The sequence below is a fragment of the Melozone crissalis genome, unplaced genomic scaffold (genome assembly GCF_028551555.1).
Source record: "Melozone crissalis strain CALT ecotype California unplaced genomic scaffold, PUWL_Pcris_2 ptg000005l_1, whole genome shotgun sequence".
Taxonomy (NCBI): domain Eukaryota; kingdom Metazoa; phylum Chordata; class Aves; order Passeriformes; family Passerellidae; genus Melozone; species Melozone crissalis.
In genome coordinates, this window is record NW_026535783.1 from 24,679,324 (window position 1) to 24,699,709 (window position 20,386).

At 37.7% G+C, this 20,386-nt stretch overlaps 1 protein-coding gene across 4 annotated transcripts in view; it reads right to left on the reverse strand.

Annotated features, from left to right (window-relative positions):
• Positions 1-668: 668 nt before the first annotated feature.
• LINGO2 (leucine rich repeat and Ig domain containing 2) overlaps positions 669-20,386 on the reverse strand; it is a 475,184-nt gene continuing 455,466 nt past the window's right edge. For all 4 annotated transcript variants that reach the window (XM_054286363.1, XM_054286373.1, XM_054286371.1 and 1 more), the window contains one exon: positions 669-2,525. In XM_054286363.1, coding sequence (XP_054142338.1) covers positions 669-2,525 — 1,857 coding nt within the window. The remainder of the gene's footprint in view (positions 2,526-20,386) is intronic.

Below are 20,386 nucleotides of genomic sequence, written 5' to 3' on the forward strand. Positions count from 1 at the left end.
GGCCTTCTACATGAGGAGAAAAATATCTTATATTATTTCTAATTAGTAACTACAAGGATCTAATTTGGGTTTTTATGGTAGTTAAAAGATGGGTGACATCACACTTGGGTCAGTATTGGTGGATATCGAAAAGTACAACCTCTCATTTGTATTGCTTCAAAATGTACACAGTAAAGATGTAGATTTAAAAAAAAAAGCTACCAATTTTTTTTTGTGTTGAACCAACTAGAAGGGAGGATGCAAAGTTTTACCAAATGAGATATATGGATACAAATTTCATTGTCGAGTGTGGTTTAGACAAATGTGTCTTTTTCTTTAAGTATGTAAATCCTACACTGTAGGTTTTTTTTCTTTTCCTTTTGTAGCAGTAGAAAATGTTGAACAATTGTCCATGAGCATGAGCCAGTGGTTCATTGCTGATATCCCCAGAATGCCAATATTTGCAATGCAAACAGTTAGTACAATTTCCCAGTTCTATGAAAGGCCCTGACACATCTGCCTCAAGGTCTGGAGGCTCTGTTGTATAACCACAAATAGTCTTTCCATTTTCATATAACCTTTTGATACACTGACAGCTGCATTAAGCTGCTTTTGCCTAGCAATTCCACATGCCAGGCTGTTTTAATTGGTTTTAATGCCACAGAAAAAGCACTGCTAGCAGAATATCATCAAATCATTTTCATATTGAACCTTCGTGGTCCAGAAACCTCCCCTTCAACCACAGCACCATTGTTTTTGCGAGGGACATATTCAAGGTCAATGCTGGTTTTGTGTTTGCCTTTCCCTCGGCTCCACACAAAAAGAAGAAGGAAACAAAATAAAACCACTCCAAGGAATGTGAAACAGCCCATAGCTGTGGACACCAATATTGTCTTAAGGTCCAGAGAGTAGCTGTTTGCATTAGTTCCATTAGAACTTGTGTCGTTGGAGTCTGTCATATACATAGGGGTCCTGTTGGCGTAAAGGAAACGGTCTGAAGTAAACCCCTTTACTGTCAGGGAGGCTGAGTAGGTGTCATTCCCAGCTGCGTTACTTGCAATACAGACATAGATCCCAGTGTCCTGGTCTTGGGCAAATCGTATCTCCAGGGTGCCATCTCCCAGCACAGTGGCTCTACCATTTGATTTAGTTGTGATCAGCCTCCGGCGTGGGGTAACCCAGGAGATGGTAGGCTGTGGGTCCCCATCAGCATTGCATATCAGCTGCACGGTCTGTCCTTCCTCCACTACCAGGTACTGCAACTTCTTGTCTTGTATCTTGGGCTTCTTACAGGTGAAATAAAAGGAGAGAGCTGTGCTGTGAAAGTCTCTGAATGACCTCTCTCTGACACTGTCTGGGCCTGCACACATTGGTGGCTCACCACCAAACTGCAAGGTGGGCTGCCGCTGCAAAATCCAAAGAAGACGACAGTCACAGGCCAGAGGGTTGTTGTTAATGCAGAGGACCTCAAGGCTTTTGGAGGAATGGAATACATTCTCTTCTAGGGTTTCTAACAGGTTTTGGGACACGTTAAGCACGCGTAAGAATCGGAGCCCTTGGAAAGCATGTGGTTCAATGGTGCGCAGCTGTGCCCCCACCATGTGGAGCTCCTGCAGGCGCACTAAATCCGACAGCATGCCTGCCTCAATGGTGCTGATGGGGTTGTAAGACAGGTTGAGATGTGTCAGGTAAACCAGATGTTTAAAAGCAGAGTAAGGTACTGCAGACAGGTTGGTGTTTGTGATGGATAGAGAAGTCAGGTTGAGACCGTACAGACTGTTGGCAGGCAGCATGTCCAGGAGGGGCCAGGCCTCTATCTGCAGGTCCTTCAGGCGAAACAGTCTTTTAAAGGCGTACGCCGGCAAAGCATTAATGTTGAGCTGTTTCAAATGCAGGCTGATGAGGTTGTGGAGGTGAGAAAGAGCTTCTGTTGGTACAGCTGTGAGGTTGCATCTCTCCAGGGTGAGCTGCTCCAGGCTAAGCAGCCCACTAAAGGCCCTGTGTGATATATACACCAAATCATTGTCCCCAACCTCCAGGGATTTTAGGTTATGCAGATCTTGAAACATGTAGTCCAGCAAAATGACAATCTTGTTTTCACTTATATCAAGCTTTGTTAAGTTTGACAACCCAGTGAACACCCCTAGGGGGACCAGTTTCAGACGGTTTCCTTTCAGCCTCAAGGAGCGCAAGTTGAAGAGATTGTTAAAAGCTCCAGGCTCAACGTTGGAGACAATATTGTCGCTGAGGTCAATCTCCTCCAGCAATGGGTATGATGTGAATTCCTCAGGGTTAACGCTTTTCAGTCGGTTCTTGCTGAGGTCCAAGATTTTGGTCTCAATTGGAATGCCTTCTGGGATGGACATCAGACGCCTTCGGTGACAGCTGACAGACTTGTTTTGTGCTGAGCATTCACAGCGGGCTGGGCAGCCCGCAGTGGGACTTGTGAAGACAAGCAGCACAGCCAGACCCAGGAACAGCTGCCAGCATGATAGAGCTGTGTGACGCATGACTCCACTGATCTGGGCTAACCCTCCGTCACGGGCCTGTGGGGTGAGGATGGGAAAGGGGAGAAGTTAAGTCTGCAGAAAAAGAACAGTACCATTGCAAAGCAAATGCATGTGTTTTCATATTGAGCAAATCAATAAAACCTATTGTGAATGGCATGACCTACATAAAGCAGAATTTACTTCAATATCATAGGGCTAGTCAAAGGATTTGTGTATCCTGCATTTACCTCCAGATGTTGATGAAGACAAAACAGCTTTTCCTACTGCAAACAGTAGAAGATCTTTCAGTCTTTTCTCAATTTCAGTAGGTTTCCTCAAGACAGTTCTATAATTAACCCAGAGATAAATACCATTCACTATGCAAAAAGGGCTAATAGCATTTGCGATAAGTTTACAGCATTGGATTTCTGTGAGGTGATATGAAACCAAGCTTTTGCCTCCCGTTAGTGTTTTAAGGCAAATGTTAATGATGTCATATAATCAAGAAAAGGAGGTCCTTGACAATGAAAAGATTCCTCTTATTATTTATTGCATATATTACAGTTATAAAGAGATGAAGCTTGTTCATGCATACACATACACAATGGCTCAGATGAGGAAGGAAAAACTGGTGCATCTCTGATTAGAATTTATAATAGGTCAATTTGATTATTTGCTTTTTATTGCACAGAGATATTTTGTGTCACTGTTTAGAACCCAAGATCCAAGAAGGGTTTGCAGAATACATCTTTGTGATTCCAAGACATATAAACTAGTTTTGGGAAGACAAAAACAAGGTAAGATGAGCTGTCCATATTTAAGCAGCACAATGTCCAAAGAAGCACCACAGATTTAGTGAAAATCACAGTTTGTAAAGGATTTATTCATTCACACCTTCAGGTTAAAAATGAGGATGGAAGAAGGCAAGATACCTTCTACTAAAGTAGCTACCCTTGTCCAAGCAATGCACTTTTCTGGTTTAGTCACCAAAGGCAAGAGACTTTTTCTAAGTCTACTTAGAAGCTGCTAAATGAAGACAAACAATAACCCATTTCAAAAGAAGAAGAAGAAAAGGATATAGGTGTTCATCAAAGGAAGGTGTGTTTGAGATGTTTAGAGTAAAGCAAATTGCAAGCAAGGACCATGGAAGTGCCTTAACTCCGATGGTACAACCAACTTGATGAGGCTAAGTATAGTGCTGGGATACAGGCTTCAAAATATTAATAAGCCTTATAATGGGCCTCAGGCTTGTGATGCCTTTTCTGTATTGTTTAATTTGAGCTTCATTTTAATTGTACTTGTAAAAATACCTAAATAACTCCCACCAGTAACTACTCCTTGGACCTGCACGGATGACTATGGTCCATCTGCTCCAAGGCACAATGACAAAATTACCCAATAGCTCAGAATCCACCAACTTATCTGCCTCTTTGGGCTTTGAGGATCATCTGGATACTGCATAAGAAATTTGTAAATTGCATTTCAGTAAATTTTTTTTGTGTTGTCATATGGATTGTAGCATAAAAGAAATCCTCCCATACACAGAGGATAAATGCATTTAAACAAATATGGTATAACTAAATTGATGAGGCAATCAGACAGCTATTTGAGCAAATAAGCTCTTTGAAGCACATGAAATAGTCCTGTGTAAATCACAGACTGATGAAAAAAGAAAGTCCCACCAGTAACTCTGCTACAGCAACACTGCACTCCGCTGGTACACAACTTGGAATATGATTACTCACCAAATCATCCTTCCTGATGGAGAAGAGTTGCACTCAGACTGTGGAAGATCAGAACAGTGGAGATTCAAGATACAAGAAAAGGAGCAGATATTTGGATCTCCTGATCTTATTGTATCTAAAAAATTTCTAAACAGGATCTCTAAGGTTTGGATTGTATGCATTTGTACTGTTGTAACTGGACTGAGAAATAAACAGCTGTTGCACTCTGACTGTTAAAAACTAAACTGAGTGAAAAAGCATTTATCTTGGAACTTCGTATAAATTGCGTTCTTTGACTGACCAGACATGAATGATGCACATATTACTCCTCTCACAACTCGGTGGAAGAATTTCACTCTTGACTGACGTGGCTTTGTATTTCCATTTTTACACTTCCATGCAGAGACTATTAATGTGAGGCACACTGCACGCTGGTTTTGACGTATAGACTGGAGACTGGATGAAAATTACTCTGTATTATATTACCTATAAAAGCACATTTCCACTTTGTTCTAGAAGGACAACATATTGAGATTCAGTTTTCCCCTTAAATTGTAGTCTTGCAAGTAACTATTGCTAGTTATCTCCAGCTGTGACAAAGGTTTTCAGAGATAAACTTGACTTCATTAGGCACTAACTTAAAACTGGAAACCAATAGGGATTCTGAGTTAGGTGTTTTCAATGAATTTAGTTCAGAGAGGCTTCTGGGTGCTCTGATCTTTACTTTCAGAGCTCAGTCTGTGAGGTTAGTGCTTTCATAGTGATACTTCTACCACACAGGGATTTCATTTCCTACTGTGTCCATCTAATAATGTATGAAGCACAAAGTAAACAGGTTCAGTGGAAGATGAGCATCCTGGAGTGTTTGGTTTAGATAGTGAAAATATGAAGCACTTTTTGCAACTATCCAATCCATCTGGTAACTAAAACTTCTGAGGAGTACAAAGTAGAAGATAGACAGTATAAAAGATGATAAAAGGCTTTTTTGACTGTGGCTGGAATATAGAAAAAGCAATTCAAAAATTAACAGTAGTCTTCTGCAAAGGTGTGTGTAAAGATAATGAGATAGATATATATTTATCTATAAGGGTGGATGCATGCGTGTGTATGCACTTGAAAGGAAGCAAGATTCAGGACTGAGATATAATCTGGAGTGGATACATTTCAATAAGGACAAATAATAAATTATACTAAATATCAAGTCAGAAAAACAAAGATTAGGTGGATCAATAAGTACAGGTTAGAAGAAAGTATAAATTAGATTTATTATTATTACAATTTACATTGAGCCAGATGATACTACCATTCTTTCTTCCAACCAAATCTGTGACTATACCCTTCACTTTGAACTGCTTTATGGAAAAATTACTTCATCTTCATTATGCAAAAAATGTAACCTTATCTCCAGCTAGGGTTAAAAGGTCTAGCAAGAAAAACATGTGGGACAAGGTAAACTCTGGGAGAAGCCTAGAGAGAATTTAACGATCTATTGCACATGGCCCCCATTTGAATTAAGTGAATATAAAGTTGTATTTTCAGGACATGTCCAATAACATCACTAGCTAGGCCTACCTTGTGCCTCCAGTCTATGAAAATTTTGAAAAGATACAGTTTCATCTGTAAAGTACCTTCCATGTCAGTGTGATCACAATTATTTATTAGTATACATCCATTAATAAAAATGCTACTTCAAAAAGAAAGAAATTATGTCATTAAAAGATATTCTTCACTGCAAGATGATTTCTTGAAGCGAAAAATTATTTTCTGCATTTTTTTAGACTTGTGGGATGTTAATTGGTGACTTCACTGGCAGAGGATTGAATTGTTAGTGTCAGTGTTCAACATGATGACTTTCTTTCCTGCTTAAACAACCAGCACTACATACTTTATCTTTGACAGTGTAGGTATTTCCTCTAAACATCTGCAGCATTGTCATTTTTTGATTCCCTCTCTTCATTGTGGTACATACAGGGCAATAAGGTGTATGAATGCAAGTATGTACAGTCACACACACACACACACACACACACACACACACACAGAGATAAATGTAAGCTAAAAGTATAGTCTTGCTGATCTGTTGTTGTACCATGCCTTTCACTACACAATAGTCCTCTAAAATTATAGCTTGTTAGATGAAAATTCAAAAACCATAAATTATTATGAACTAAGAGTTTTGCTTTGTTTGAATGTGGATGATAACATATAAAATTGTTTTCCTGACCTTTCTGGGGTATTTGTCATGCTTTGATAGACTCTGGGAAATGAAATATATGAAGGAGTTTTTATTAAAAAAACAAAAATAAACTAATTACCATTTTTGTCTTTGGCTCTGTTCTTTAAGTCCAAAGTCAAGAGTCAAGTTACTGTTGGCTGATACTCTTTTTTAAAAGAGGACCCTATTCAAAGTTCAGCTATGCAAATATGAAAGCTCATTAAAGTTATTAGTTAATAGTTCTGTGTGATCTCACCCAAAACAGCCACTACTACTTTGAAATGCAAATCAGTTTTTAAAAAGTTCTGAAGCTTTGAATCTTCCTAAAAGTGCTTTACAAGAATGTATAGTGCCCTGTAGCTTTTAAATTGAAAAATTATAATTTAAAAAAAAAAATCCAATGATGTCCTAGAATGCAGTGCAATTCTAAATATCATATATAGGAATGTGCCAAATCATGCATGTATTACATATTTTTCACTTCTTCCTCAGACTAATTTTGAAGCCTTTAGAACTGAAAGCGAGACTGCACTTGACCATGGTCCTTTCCATGTCCCATCTGATGCTGTGTCTCATCTGCATTTTATGGGACATAGCTTTAGCTAGAAAAGATGAGAGTCACAAGATCTGTTTCTGTCATTAGCTGCATTATCATCACTTGATGCTCTGACTCGGTAGTTTTGATCTCACCTTTCCCACCCCTTTTCTCAGCCTTTCAGACAAAATCCACCCCAGTGGATCATATCAGAGATGACAATTTTGCCTGACAGTCACTTAGTAATTGACATTCTAAAAGCCCCTTTACAAAAACATATTTATTCAATAAATGTTCTAGGATTAAATGTTGCATGACAAAACAGACTTGTACTTATTATTTACTTAAATGGTACCAGGTAATCCTGAGAACTCAGTGAACTCCCTGTTTGAAAAGTGTTTGCTGGGTTGACCCTGACTGGACACTGGGTACCCACTGAATCTGTTCTACCACTGTCCTCCTAAACTGGACAGGGCAGAAAAAGTAGAAAAAAAGGTTCACACATTGAAATAAAGCAGGGGGAGGACACTTACCAGTTACCATCGCTAGCATAACAGACTTAGCCAAAGGAAATTCATTTTGTTTATTACCAGTTAAATCAGAGTAAGATAGTGAGAAAAAAACCTCAAATTTTAAAACACTTGCCCCAGCCTTTCCCCTTTTCCTGGGCACAACTTCACTTCATCTTTTCTCCCTTTCCTGAATGGCAGTGCAGGGTTTTGGGAAATGGTAGCTGTGGTAAGTTCATCACATTTCCTCTGTCACTCCTTATACTCTTCCCCTGCTCCAGCATGGGGTCATTTCCATGGGAGACAGTCTTTGATTAATTTCTCCAGCGTGGGTCCCCCTCTTGCAAAGTATGCAGTCCTTCGAGACGGATACTTTTTGAGACTGTGTTTAGGGTTAGTAAATTGTTCTGCCTGTATAAGATTGTTTCTCCTATGAATGTTGAATTTTAGCATTGCTGAATTTTAAAGCAGGGAGCAGATACTGAGGAGTATAAATGTTCTGTCTTTACATGGCTGTCATCATCTTTCATACTTCAGCAAGCAGTCAGCCAAAGCCATTGTTCAAATCTTTGCCATAAAACACCTTTGCTCGTGTGCTGAGCAGACAGATACTGAATATATGTAGCTAAAACTAATGAATTTCTGTGGTGGAAAATTTTGCTCAGCTAAGTGTGGTTTGGGAAATCTTCTATTCACAGCTTTATCTCTCAAGTACCTGTTGCATTTATGTTGGAAGAGCAGTTGGCCTGGCTCTCTTGAACTCTCCTTTGCTGCTGCACCAAACCAGGTAAGGGCAGGAAGGGTGCACCCAAGGTGCCAGTGGTGGGAAGTGTTGCCCAGCAGATGAAGGGAAGATGAAAAACAAACTGAGATGGTTTTAGGGACAGCCAAAGGACACATGAAAATATGGGACATTTGGAAATGTTCTTACTGTGGGACACAATGCCACCAGAATGAATGAAATCTTGCTTGTGTCATTTTCTGACCCGACTGTGCAAATTAGACATTCCCATCATATGTTCTTTCAATGTAAGAGCTAGTTTGTAAAAGCAAAGGCTTTGCCTCATTGTGTCTCATGCCTGAAATTTGCCTAAGCTTAGTGTATTGTTCCCAATTTCTATCATAGACTAAGTCAAGACTGCCTAGATACTCTAAAAAGGATGTTTTTTCTTTAAAGTAGAGCATCTCAGAAATGGTTTGAATGAATATAGGTTTCTACTTTCCCTGTGTCTTTGATCAAGCCTTTGTGCTTATGCAGAGATTTGGTTCTCCCTTCTTTTATTGATCTCTTAAACATTTCAGCATTTAAATAAACTGTAAAACATTAAGTAGCTATCTGGATTCCAATAATAAATAGATTTAAGAATTCTTGAGTAACAGCAGCAGTAACAACAACCACTAGTCTGACAATTCATTGAATTGGAAGCAAAGATTTGATTCAATTATACTGCAGTATTAGGATTGTTCTCATCTACTAAGTCATCAGCAAAAACTTCATGGGATACCATCAACTCAGAAATTACAGTCAAGTAGCATTTGTTTTCAGAAGAAAATATTGAGATTCAGGTCATTGAAAAAGTCATAATACAGAACTAGGAAACATAAGCAAAACAGGCAACTAGAGCAACATTCTTCATTAGCTTACCCAGTAGAATTATTTTAAGACTGCTTAAAATATTTGTATCAGATGTTTTAAAACTAAACAAGTGGGTATAGTTTTCACCCCAAATACTTATATTTTTGTCTGAATTGAAGTGAAAGAAGCATGAGTTCCAAAACACAGAAGGTAAGAAAATCACGGTGACAAATTCATGTAATTATACAAATTATCTGTACAAGACTTTGAAGTCCACATTCTCCAAATTAAGCAAAGAAATGAAGCCATCACCACATCCTCTGTATTTAAACCAATGTTTTTAAGATTAATTAAAAAAATTCTTTCAGTTTTCACAGAGAAAGTGAACCCTAGGAAGAAATCTGAAGGAAAAATAATAATAAATCTTAAGGATTGTCTCGCAGGAGACATTTCATGGATAAGTAACAGGAGAAGAAAGTGAAAATGTTTGCAAGAGTTGTAAACACTTCCACTGACATTTCAACTGACCTTGCTGCGAAGTTGGAGGGGAAGAGATTTATGAAAAGCTGATAGGAAAAATTATGTGAAGGGATATAAGATGCTTGGATGTAAAACAAAATTCAGACTTTTTTGGTGCAAGTTAATGATATAAATCAATCATTCAGGGAGGATAGCATTACTTTCATACCCACACAATTACATACCTTATAAAAGTTGAAAATATTTGCATAGAAACACATTCTGACAAAGAATTCCTAATTGAATAAATTAAAGAATTAACATCTGTGAATAACAGATCTCTTCTACCATCTATTCCTTCTGAATGCAGAAGCAAATTTTTGAAAGGTAGAGTTAAACAAAATTTCTTTTGCAAAGTTCACTTAGTTCTATTAAATTGTATTCCTATTTCAGTAGTAAAAAGTGATGTCACTAAGAGATTATAGTTCAGTGGCAAAAACCAGAACAACATAATCACCATGACAATAAATGTGTTGATATGATAATGCAATAATAGAGAAAGGGAACTTCTACCTCTGAAAACAGTACAGCTCCTGAGTAATTTGTTCTGTGTTTTGTTAGGGCTCTTTAGTGTTGAAAGACGACCCTCCTGCTGTAGCTGAACTCCGTCCCTAGACCTGGTGTATGCATGGTAGCCCCCCTGAGTGATATGTGACTTCAAAAACAGTGCATGAGCCCACATTTTTATGAAGTTGATTTGTCTTAAGTGTTGCAAAGCAAAATTCCATTGCACTCTTTTTCTTTGATGATTCTTGCAATATTTTAGTGTTCCAAATACTGAGAACAACTTATCACAGGGTGATAGTGTTTGGAAGGTGTGGTTGAAAGATGAAGTAAAATTGCAGTACAGGAGGATAAATCATATGACAACAAAGAGCTAAAGTTGTAACTCTTGGAGAATGTAGCAGACCAAATATGTACAGATTAGGGAAAAGATTAAAAATCTCTTGCAAGTTAGGTTTCATTACGTCAAAGTAGATCTTGTGTTTCTAATGTGTCTAGGCAGGTGAATCTTAAAATTCTTTGCTACCTCAAACAGGACACTGGTGGGAGAATGTGAAATACTATACTCGCTTTCCATATCTGTTGTAGCTAATGAAGTCTGAATAAATTAATTGAAAACTAAAACAGTATGAAGGCTAATTGATTAAAGTTTAGGAAGATTTTTTCAATAACAACCCTGCATTAAAAGTTTATCTTCCTCATGAAAAAGACAGTCTTTCTTCTAAAAGTGTCTGAGCATAACAGAACAGATGACACCACTGCAGCCTGCACAATATCTCATATGTAGAAAAACATGGATAGAATTTCCTCTGAAGTTTTAATTCTAACATCCAGCTACTTCTCATCTTTAATGAGTGAAGATGTCAGTAACGGAAAGCTACTGAAAAGAAAGGAACCTGCTTTTTAAATCTGGATTGGTAGAAGAATTTTGAGGGCTAGTGCATTCAAACATTTGAATTTCACTTCAGTAATCCAATTAGGAAGCCACAATCTGCACTATATCTAGGTCATAATAAGAAACATTCTTGATATAGCCTGTTATAGATGGATGTTTCTTTCAGATCCGTGAACATTTAAGTCCAGAGAGCTCTGCTATCCCAGTAATGTCCTGACTTCCATCTTTTGTAAACAGAGGCTCTCACTGGTAACTTTAAGAACATGCTTTGCAAGCTTCTACCTGTTGGCATGATTTCGTTTTTGTTAACTTTAAAGGCAAATATTCTTATTTGCTATCTTGCCCACATATGAACGCTAGGTGACAATGACCTTATGTCCTGCTAAGAGAGGCAAACAGATTAATGTGCCATTAGCAGCTGAGAACTTTTTCCCTAGCAGCTCTATGTTTGCACAGGACAAATGTGGAACCAAAAGTACTTTGGAGAGTGTGGGCCTGGAAGAGTTACTTCTAGTGTTTACCATGGTCCTGTGATTACTGCCATCACAAAGGGTTTCAAACTATTTAATCTACTGACATGGATCCTTGCAGGGTATTTTTTCAAATTTTTTTGAATTTTTATTTTTATTTTTATTTTTATTTTTATGGCAGCAACACAGGGTCTGATGACAAATCATTGTATGCAGGGGCTAAAGTGTACGGAGAATGTGCACAGAAAGATAAGAGATCATTTAATTAGTACTACAAGGGCTGTTTTGTCATAGCACAGTTCAAAGGATCTTTAGCCAAAAGGGTCTGAATACTTACACCTGTATTTTTAAGAAACATTTTTTGTTAAATATGTCTGAAAAAAGCAAATGTATTTTAAAAGGTAACATTCATCTGTCTTACCTAGAAGTGGATAAAGTTTAAGTTGCTTGAAATTGAATTAAATGGGAAAGCTGAAAAAATTTAAACCAATATATTTTCTTTTGTACTAAGACAAGAATCTCAAAAGCATAGCAAAGCTGCAACAAATTATTTCAGTACTACTTATCTGGCTAACGCAAGAAAAAAATGAAACCCATCCTGTGGTATTTTCTCATACCTTGATAAGCATGTTAGCAGCAGTTGTATTTGTATCTTTCACTGAAACCCTATGAGACAAAGCAAGGTGTATTTTCTCTGGGGACTATCTTCATTCCATCACGCACAAGGCCTTCGCAGCACAACCTTGCAGCAAGCTGCTGACCTATCTGCTGCTGCTCTTTTTGACTGCGGGAGTAGTGAAATTCTGGAAAGACAGTACAAGTGCTACAGCATTGTATTTGGAACATTATAAATAAGCAAAAGGAAATGAGTACGATTCTTAGTCCATGCCAGAAGGCCCTCAGTTCATATTATGGCTTTGGATTCAGAGTGGCTATCTTAGCAGAAAGTTGTGGTCAGCATTTGAGGTGGCACAAAGGAAAGAAGGGATATATTTCAACACATTGGTCAACAGTAACTGGGCATGTGTGAAGAAATTTCATGATAGACCTAACTGAAATCATTTAATAGCTCAGATAAGGAAGATACCTTCGGGACAGCTGCACAAAACTACTGCACTTCGAATTAAAATAAAGTTGATTATAATTTATGCAATTGAGAGAAGAAGAGAATAGCAAACTGCCTTGGAGATTTCCTGTTTGTTAAAGGCATTCTTAAAATACACTTAGACTCAATATCAGCCTGCAGATGGATTAAGGTAAGACATTTGGAAATAAGACCTAGCATGTTTTCAGGTGGGCAAGACACAACCATTATTCTCTGCTTTATTCATACCCATACTCCATCAATGTTACTCCAGATATTTACTGGTGTCAGCTGACCTAAGAACTAAGCCTCTATGTTAAGCAAAAAAGGAACAGAAAGAGATACATTGAGGAAGACACCAAGCAGATGAAATTTGATAGTCGGAATTTTTTTTCAGCAGGATCAGTAATAATTCAGCCCTTGATTTGAGCCTGGCCCATTGCAGAGCTCTTAGTGTCACAGCAGTGCTGTAGGTAGCTTCCAAGTGATGCAGACAGAAATTTCCTAACTCTTCTATGCTTCACAGACAAATTACTCAACACAAATGAAATCTATTCTTCTGAGAATTTACAGTCGCCCATTTGCTTGAAATGTGTGCCCATATTTGTTTGCTATGGTATCAGAAACAACTTTCCAAATGCTGGTAACGGAGACCTGTTACCTCAGTACTTTTTTTTTTCTTTTTTTGTATTCATAAACCTATTCAAAAAAAAGGTACTTCCTAAGAAACTGTGCCTCATTCAGTTAGTATGAAATCTAATGAGAACAATTTTTTTACAAGACAGATGCTCTGCTACTAGCATGTATTTGGTTCACATTTTCTTTAATTACTAGCAGAAGATGACCAATATTTCAGCCATATGCCAAATACATTTATTTTCCTGGTTTATCAAGATAAAGGGATTAGAGAGCACAGCTTTCCATATTGAGTTTACTCAGCTGTCCGAATGTGCTAGCACTAGTTACAAAGATAATTGTGTATAGTTTTTAAGCTAGTAAACATTTTTTTTTCTTTCTTACTTTTTCATAACAACACAGTCTGTGTCTATGTAACCTTGCTGCTTCCTCAAGAAACTGACATATTACAGGAACAGTGGATGGTGCTGTGTCCTACAGCTGTCCTGATCTATGTGTGAAGTCCAGAGGCTGATGTCAGTCAGAAGACACTTGCCTTGCAGAGTTGGTGCAAAGCTACAAGCACTGTGGCTGCTGCATTGTCCAGTACCTAGGACAAGCTCATCTACAGACTTACAGTCTCTTGGAAGATCTGCAACAGCTTTTTATAGTACTGCTGTACTTCTCTCATCAAGGTGAGGAGTAAGCCTCAACTACACCCATAACATATTTGTAGGACTTTTATCTTGGTTTAGATCTACAGACTTCAGCTCAAAGATGGTGATCTAGGTTATATTTTCTGCCTGACTCTACAGATGTACAGCGCAAGTCTACAAAAAACAAAGGCCTTTTTCTCTTGAAATTATTTTATCATTTGTTGAAAACTTTTTTCCCAGTGAAGTTTTTTCAAGTGATTTTTTCCTCAAAACATTTTCTAAACTGTTATAGTTCATTAAAACCATAACATTCTAATATTCTATCTATTCAATTAATAATTCTCAACCACTTCACGCATTCTAGGACTCACAAAAACACATATATGCTCAGATGTCCTTAAAGGAGAGCACTATTTATACCATCATATTATTACTCTACAATACTAATGTACTTGTTCTTGTCCTAAATAAAATTAATGCTAGAATAGCTTTCTACTGCCAGAGCACTTTCAGATGGCCTTAATTAAAAAAACTTGAGTCTGCATGAATATCTATCCATAATGATGTCTCCATTTTATTCCTAATTATAAGCTCATTAATATCAAAGACAATTGTAAGAAACCCAGATGAGACTATATCATTTGGGATTTTAAAATTGAAGGCACTCGCCCTGCCAACTCAAAATCACTTATTCAAAAACTACTGTAGGTGTTGTGTGAAATAATTATACTACAGCAAGCATTGATGCGCCACTTTATGTAGGCTGTATGTGATTTTTCATCCTTTCTGTTAGTTTCTAGCACTGAAAAGTAACTTAAGCCACAGAGTAACCAGAAACATCAAAGAAGAGAGGAACTGGAAGAGATCTGAATTCATTCATTCTCAAAAGCACTGCACATTTTCAGCATTATTAGTGCATGGGTGTTGGAAGGGGTTTGCAAAAGGAGGGTACATGAGCAGAAAGGATAGTATTGGAGCTGTGAGATCTTCCAGCATCTCCTCCAGAAGAGATCTTGCACATCTGTGTAATTTTTGAACAGATACTATATAAACGCAAAATCTCAGTAGTGGCTAAGAAAAAACGAGAGCCATTTATTTATCTTGAATGCTGAGGTATGAATAATATGAATATTATCATTTGAATCTGGAAGTGAAAGGATATCCACAAAGGAATGGGTGCTAATGATGTCCCTTTGTTCTGAAATGTATAATATGACTCTCTAAGCTCCTTGCCAGCTGGTTATAATTCACTTAATTTAAAAAATTCACAGCAGTTTTAAGCTTTATTACTTATCACAATGACAAATATTGCTAAAATTATTTAGAATTTAGGAATAATCATAAAATCAGTGTTTATTTGAATGTATAGGTACAACGGTGATATCAATTAGATGGAAACTAAGATTTTCTTTTCAAGCTGCTCCTGAACAAGGGCTATGGTCATCACGATGATCATTTTTTCAGTCATGGAGTCATAAAATCTCTCAAGTTGAACGAAACCCATAAGGATCATTGAGTTCAACTCCTCATTTGTCACAGAACAACCTAAATGTAAATCACAAGAATAAGAGCATCGTACTTCATAATTCTGGAATTCTGATAGGCCTGGTGCCATGTGCACTTGCCTGGGGAGCCTGTTCCACCTTCTCAGTGAAGAATTTTTTCCTAATCTCCAATCTGAACTTTCCCTAATGGAGCTTCATTCCATTTTCTTGTTTCTTATCACTGATCATCAAAGGGAGGAGACGAGCACCTTCCCCTCTGCTGCCTCCTATGAGGAAGGTTTACACTATGATGGGGTCACTCCGTCTTCTCTTCCCCAGGCTGAACAAGGCAGGTGACCTCAGTCATTCCTCCAAAATTTTAACCCTCAAGACCTTTCACCATTTTGAACACCCTCCTCTGGACACACTCTAATGATTTGCTGTCCTCCTTACACTGCAGCACCCAGAACTGCCCCCAGTACTGGAGGTGAGGCTGCCCCAGAGCAGAGCAGAGCAGGACAATCCCCTCCCTTGCCTGGCTGTGATGCTGTGCCTGATGCCCCCAGCACACGGGTGGCCCTCCTGGCTGCCAGGGCACTGCTGATTCATGTCCGACTTGTAATCAACCCAGACACACAGATCTCTTTCTGCAGAGCTGAAATCTCTTCTCCTCCAGTTTAAATGTACAATCAGGATTACTCTGTCACAGGTGGAGATTCTGGCACTTGCTCTTGAATTTCACATGGTTGGTGATGGGCCAGATCTCTAGTCTATCCAGATTTCTCTGTAATGCCTCTCTACCCTTGGAGGAGTCTTAGCTTTGTACCATTGGCAAACTCACTTAAGATACACTTGATTCCTTTATCCAGTGACTTTATGAAAACATTAAAGAGCACTGGCTCTAAAGTTGAGCACAGGGAAATCCCACATGTGTAGCCACTATAACTGGTTAAACCAAACCCATCATCCAGTTTCTTATCCAAAATGTTATGGACTTGTCTAGCATCGTGATGTACTTTTTGTCCACAATGACGCTGTGTGACACAGTGTAAAATTTTGCTAAAATTCAAAAATCCCATATAAACTACTACTTTATCCATGACCACTAAGACGCAGCTCTGTAAATCTAGCAAGGAGATTAAAAATGAAAACCTTTTTCCTATGGGATATTAATTTAAATTACTTCATCTTCAGAAATAATTAACTTCAAAATCAGCTACAGGCCAAAGTCACACATGTAGTATCCAAAGATCATCTTCAACTGGGAGGTCTAGGTAGCAAAAATACATTTAGTTATCTAAAAGTGTCTTTGAGTAGTTTTAGATACTTTGTGAGCTCCTATTTAATAGATCAAAATTGAACTCCACACAATTCCGAAAGAAGATTTTATCCTTGAAATGACACACTGAGATGGAGATTTCTACTGCTCAACAGACTGAAATCCATTGATCAATAGTGTAGAAAAATTTTGTTTTGTGCTGCCATAAATCTCACTGGAATTAACAATAGCTAACTTTCCATATGGTATGAAATTGCCAGATGTGCAACTATTCTAGGTTCAGGAGCTGGTAAGTGGGATGAATAACACAGAAAGACAATAAAACCTGCAACACCACTGTAAGTCTATCAGAAATGGTTATCTGTCCTAGCATTTTTTTGAATACATCACACTATTATTCATGACCTCTAACTGTACAAATGTTGTAAGGAGGAGCCATAAGCCTCAATGGAATGTTTTGACTGGCCAAACTGAGTCCTCAAAGAACTCTTAAGATACATGAATTTTTATTAATGTGCAGGGCCTCACATAAAGTAATTTAAGATATACTCAAGTCATTTAAGATATTCTCAGTCTTGCATCTCAGCCCAAGCTGGCTTTCGTGTTTCAGAATACAGAAGAATGATACTCAAAAAGGAACAACTGGGCTGCAATGATCTTGTTTTTTTGGGCACCATATTTTAATTCAACATCTTTTATACAATTCAAAGCCTAGAAAATCCTCTGTAAAGCAACAATCTTTGTTCTTGTGCATGACAGAAATACAAAACCAGCTCCCTCTCTTCCCCAAGCTATTTTTTTCCCAAAGATTTCTATGCTTTTCCATTTGATTTCCTTGTTCCACATCCAACTGGTTCAAAAACATTGTAATAATATGGCTCAGAAATTTCACTAGTTTTTTAAATGAAACGAGGAGAAGAAAAGAATGCAGCAATGACGAGGAGAAGAAAAGAATGCAGCAATGACCAGTCCTCTGTCTTTTACTGAAGCAGCTGCTGTTGGGTATAAGATTCACAGAGGTTAAAATGAATATCTTTTCAGGGTGTTTTTTGGAAAGGGAAAAGAGCAATGACTATAGGTTTCCTTACTCCATATAATTATAAATACACAGAACTGAGCCATAGAATTAAAGAAAATCAATATCTCACCCTAGCAGATGATACAAAGCTGTGAAAAGTGTTCAGTGTTTCCAAAATATTGTCTTTTCTGGCTGAGCAAAAATAAAAATTATTTGCTGTTTTCTTCCTTTCCTGAGGTTATCATAACTTCATGATTATAAGTAGTTGTATACCATAATTGGATGAGAGAACAGACTAGAATAAAACAACAATCACCCAAAATTCCATTTTCAGCTTTCTTCAAAACACAAACTGTGGCTTCAGTTATTAAAGGAGCACTTCATCAGTGAATATTAAAATAATGACCAATTATTTTAATATTGGTCATTATTTTAATATGACCAATTCAGAAGCATCATTATAAATTCTAGGTAGCCTCTTCCCCATGTAAACCTGTCTGAGCTTAGCTCTCAACAGCTTTATACCCTTCTTTTCTGTTACTTTATGCCTTTATGCCATGACAGAAGGACTGAATACTTCAGCTTAATACTGAGGACAGAACCAATTTGCTGAGAGGACATCCCCCACATCTTATTTGCACCTGTGATCAGGTTTGTTATTTCATGCACCTCTTTTTTTTTTTTTTTCTTAGGATTTAAGTATCCAACCTAACATTGATCATATCATCATGATTTTACTTTGATTGCTGTCATTGCTGAATCCAGGCTTGTCAAATCAAACTTTCACAGATTATATAAGTAAATGTCTATTTTACTTTAGGGTGTAAGGGTGTATCTCTAGTATCTTGTTTTATTTGAAAAAGAGCCTGGCCAAAGAGCTAGTCAAAGTCTGATATCTCAAACGCCAGAGAGATATCTTCAACAGAACAGAGAGAATCATCCCTGTCTTTGGTGCAAATTCGTGCATTCGTGTCTCTCCTGTCTCAGGGAGAGCTAAGTGTGAGCAAGTTTGTGTTGAAATGCATGAAGGTATGTATGACTTCCGCACTGCAAAACATGAACCTGTGCCTCATACTCACAACCCTTGAGACTCCTGTGCCTCTTGCAGGTGGACAGCTAAAGCCTGGACTAATTGTGGATATGGGAACCACATCTGTTGTGCTGAATGGGCATGTTGTCAGATGTCACTACCACTGCTGAATAGAGGCACAGCTTCCTGAAATAACATTGTGGTTTTTGAAGACAGTTGAGGTCTTGCAGACTAGTTTCACTTCCAACTAAATCTTCTGCTAGGTAAGAAGATGAAAAGGAGCTTGTTCCACTGAAGTCAAAGCAGCTTGCTAGCGGTATTGCTGGAAGCCGCAATGCTGTGAATCAAACTTCAATTAATTTCCTCAATCAAGGAATTTTGCCAGTGTCTGTGTACTTGAGAACAAAATGTATGATCAGATTCATACTAAATAGTAACAATTCTTTGCTCACTGTCAGGATTTCCCTAAGCTTATGAGTTTTCCATCAGCTTTGATGCATCTGGTATAGTCTCTTGCACCCAGACAGGACTTCCTCAGATAGTTTTAGGTACAAAAACATTTTTATTTTTTAATTATCAACATTGGATATCTCAGATTAGAACCCTGGATTTTCCTTTCTTCTTATCTATATAAACAGAGTTCAAGTAAAAAGCCCTTTTCACTTGCACTCAGGTTCCTGTACTCTCAAAGGCAGCAATATCACACAGTACATATAAGGCACACGAAGATTTAATGTGACAGGATGACTCATATACATGAAGTCAGTCAGGTAAAGGATAATTGTTTGCTCAATAGATTGTGTTACTTTTTCCATTTCTGTCACTCTAGCATTCCTAGAAGTGCATGGGGTTTTTATTTTTTACTCCATCATAGAAAATCTTTATTTTTAATAGGGTCATTTAAACATAATCCTTTGTGCTAGAAGAAAAAAAATAAATTAGAAAATAACATCCCATCTTCAATCAGCCAGTATCATACAAAGCATACACTTCGGAGGTAGAAACAGAAAAATACAGGACACTTTTTAAAGTGCATAGATGCACTATAGTGCAATGATAATGACAATTTTGATAAATTTTGAGCCTCCAGGTTTTTGCCTAGGCTTCAGGAATCTAGTCCTAGAAACCAAGCCCTCTATTATAGACATAAGTTCAAAATGTCGTGTTTAGGAACTGTGAGCATTAAAATACAGAAACAAAGACAAACCAAAAAAAGCATAAATGATAAAAGGAAACAAAAGAGACATATTATTTTTATAGAATTTTGAGACTAAATCATGCTAGATTTGTGATTTACACTCTGATTACTGAGGTCTGAATATCTGCCATTTCTTATCCAGTGGCAGTTTGAGACATGTTGGTAACTGGTAATGGGATATGGTGGAGAATGAATAGCGGAGAATTGTTGTGCTGTCTGTACATGTATAAAATAAAAGCTTTTTCTGCAGAAGACTGATAGACGGGAAGGACACAGGTTAAGTCTCAGCGCTGTAATTCAGAACTTTTCTGCCCAAATTCCATTTTCAGTGTTTGGGGCCTCTGACAATCACCTGGGAAAGGAAAGCTTCATATTTTAATTTTTGTCCAATACCTGACAGAGAAGAACACAGAGTTAATAATGGGCATTATTAACTGGTTGTTTTGAGTCAATGATTCAGAGAGCCTTATTCTGCAATCTGCTTGAAGGTCTTCATGAACTGAGTGTTACCAAAAAGACTTCAGAAAAGTATTGTATAAAAGAAAGAATTGGTAGGCAGTTAGCCACTCTGTGGGGATCTTTAATTAAATAAAATGAAATAAAAATA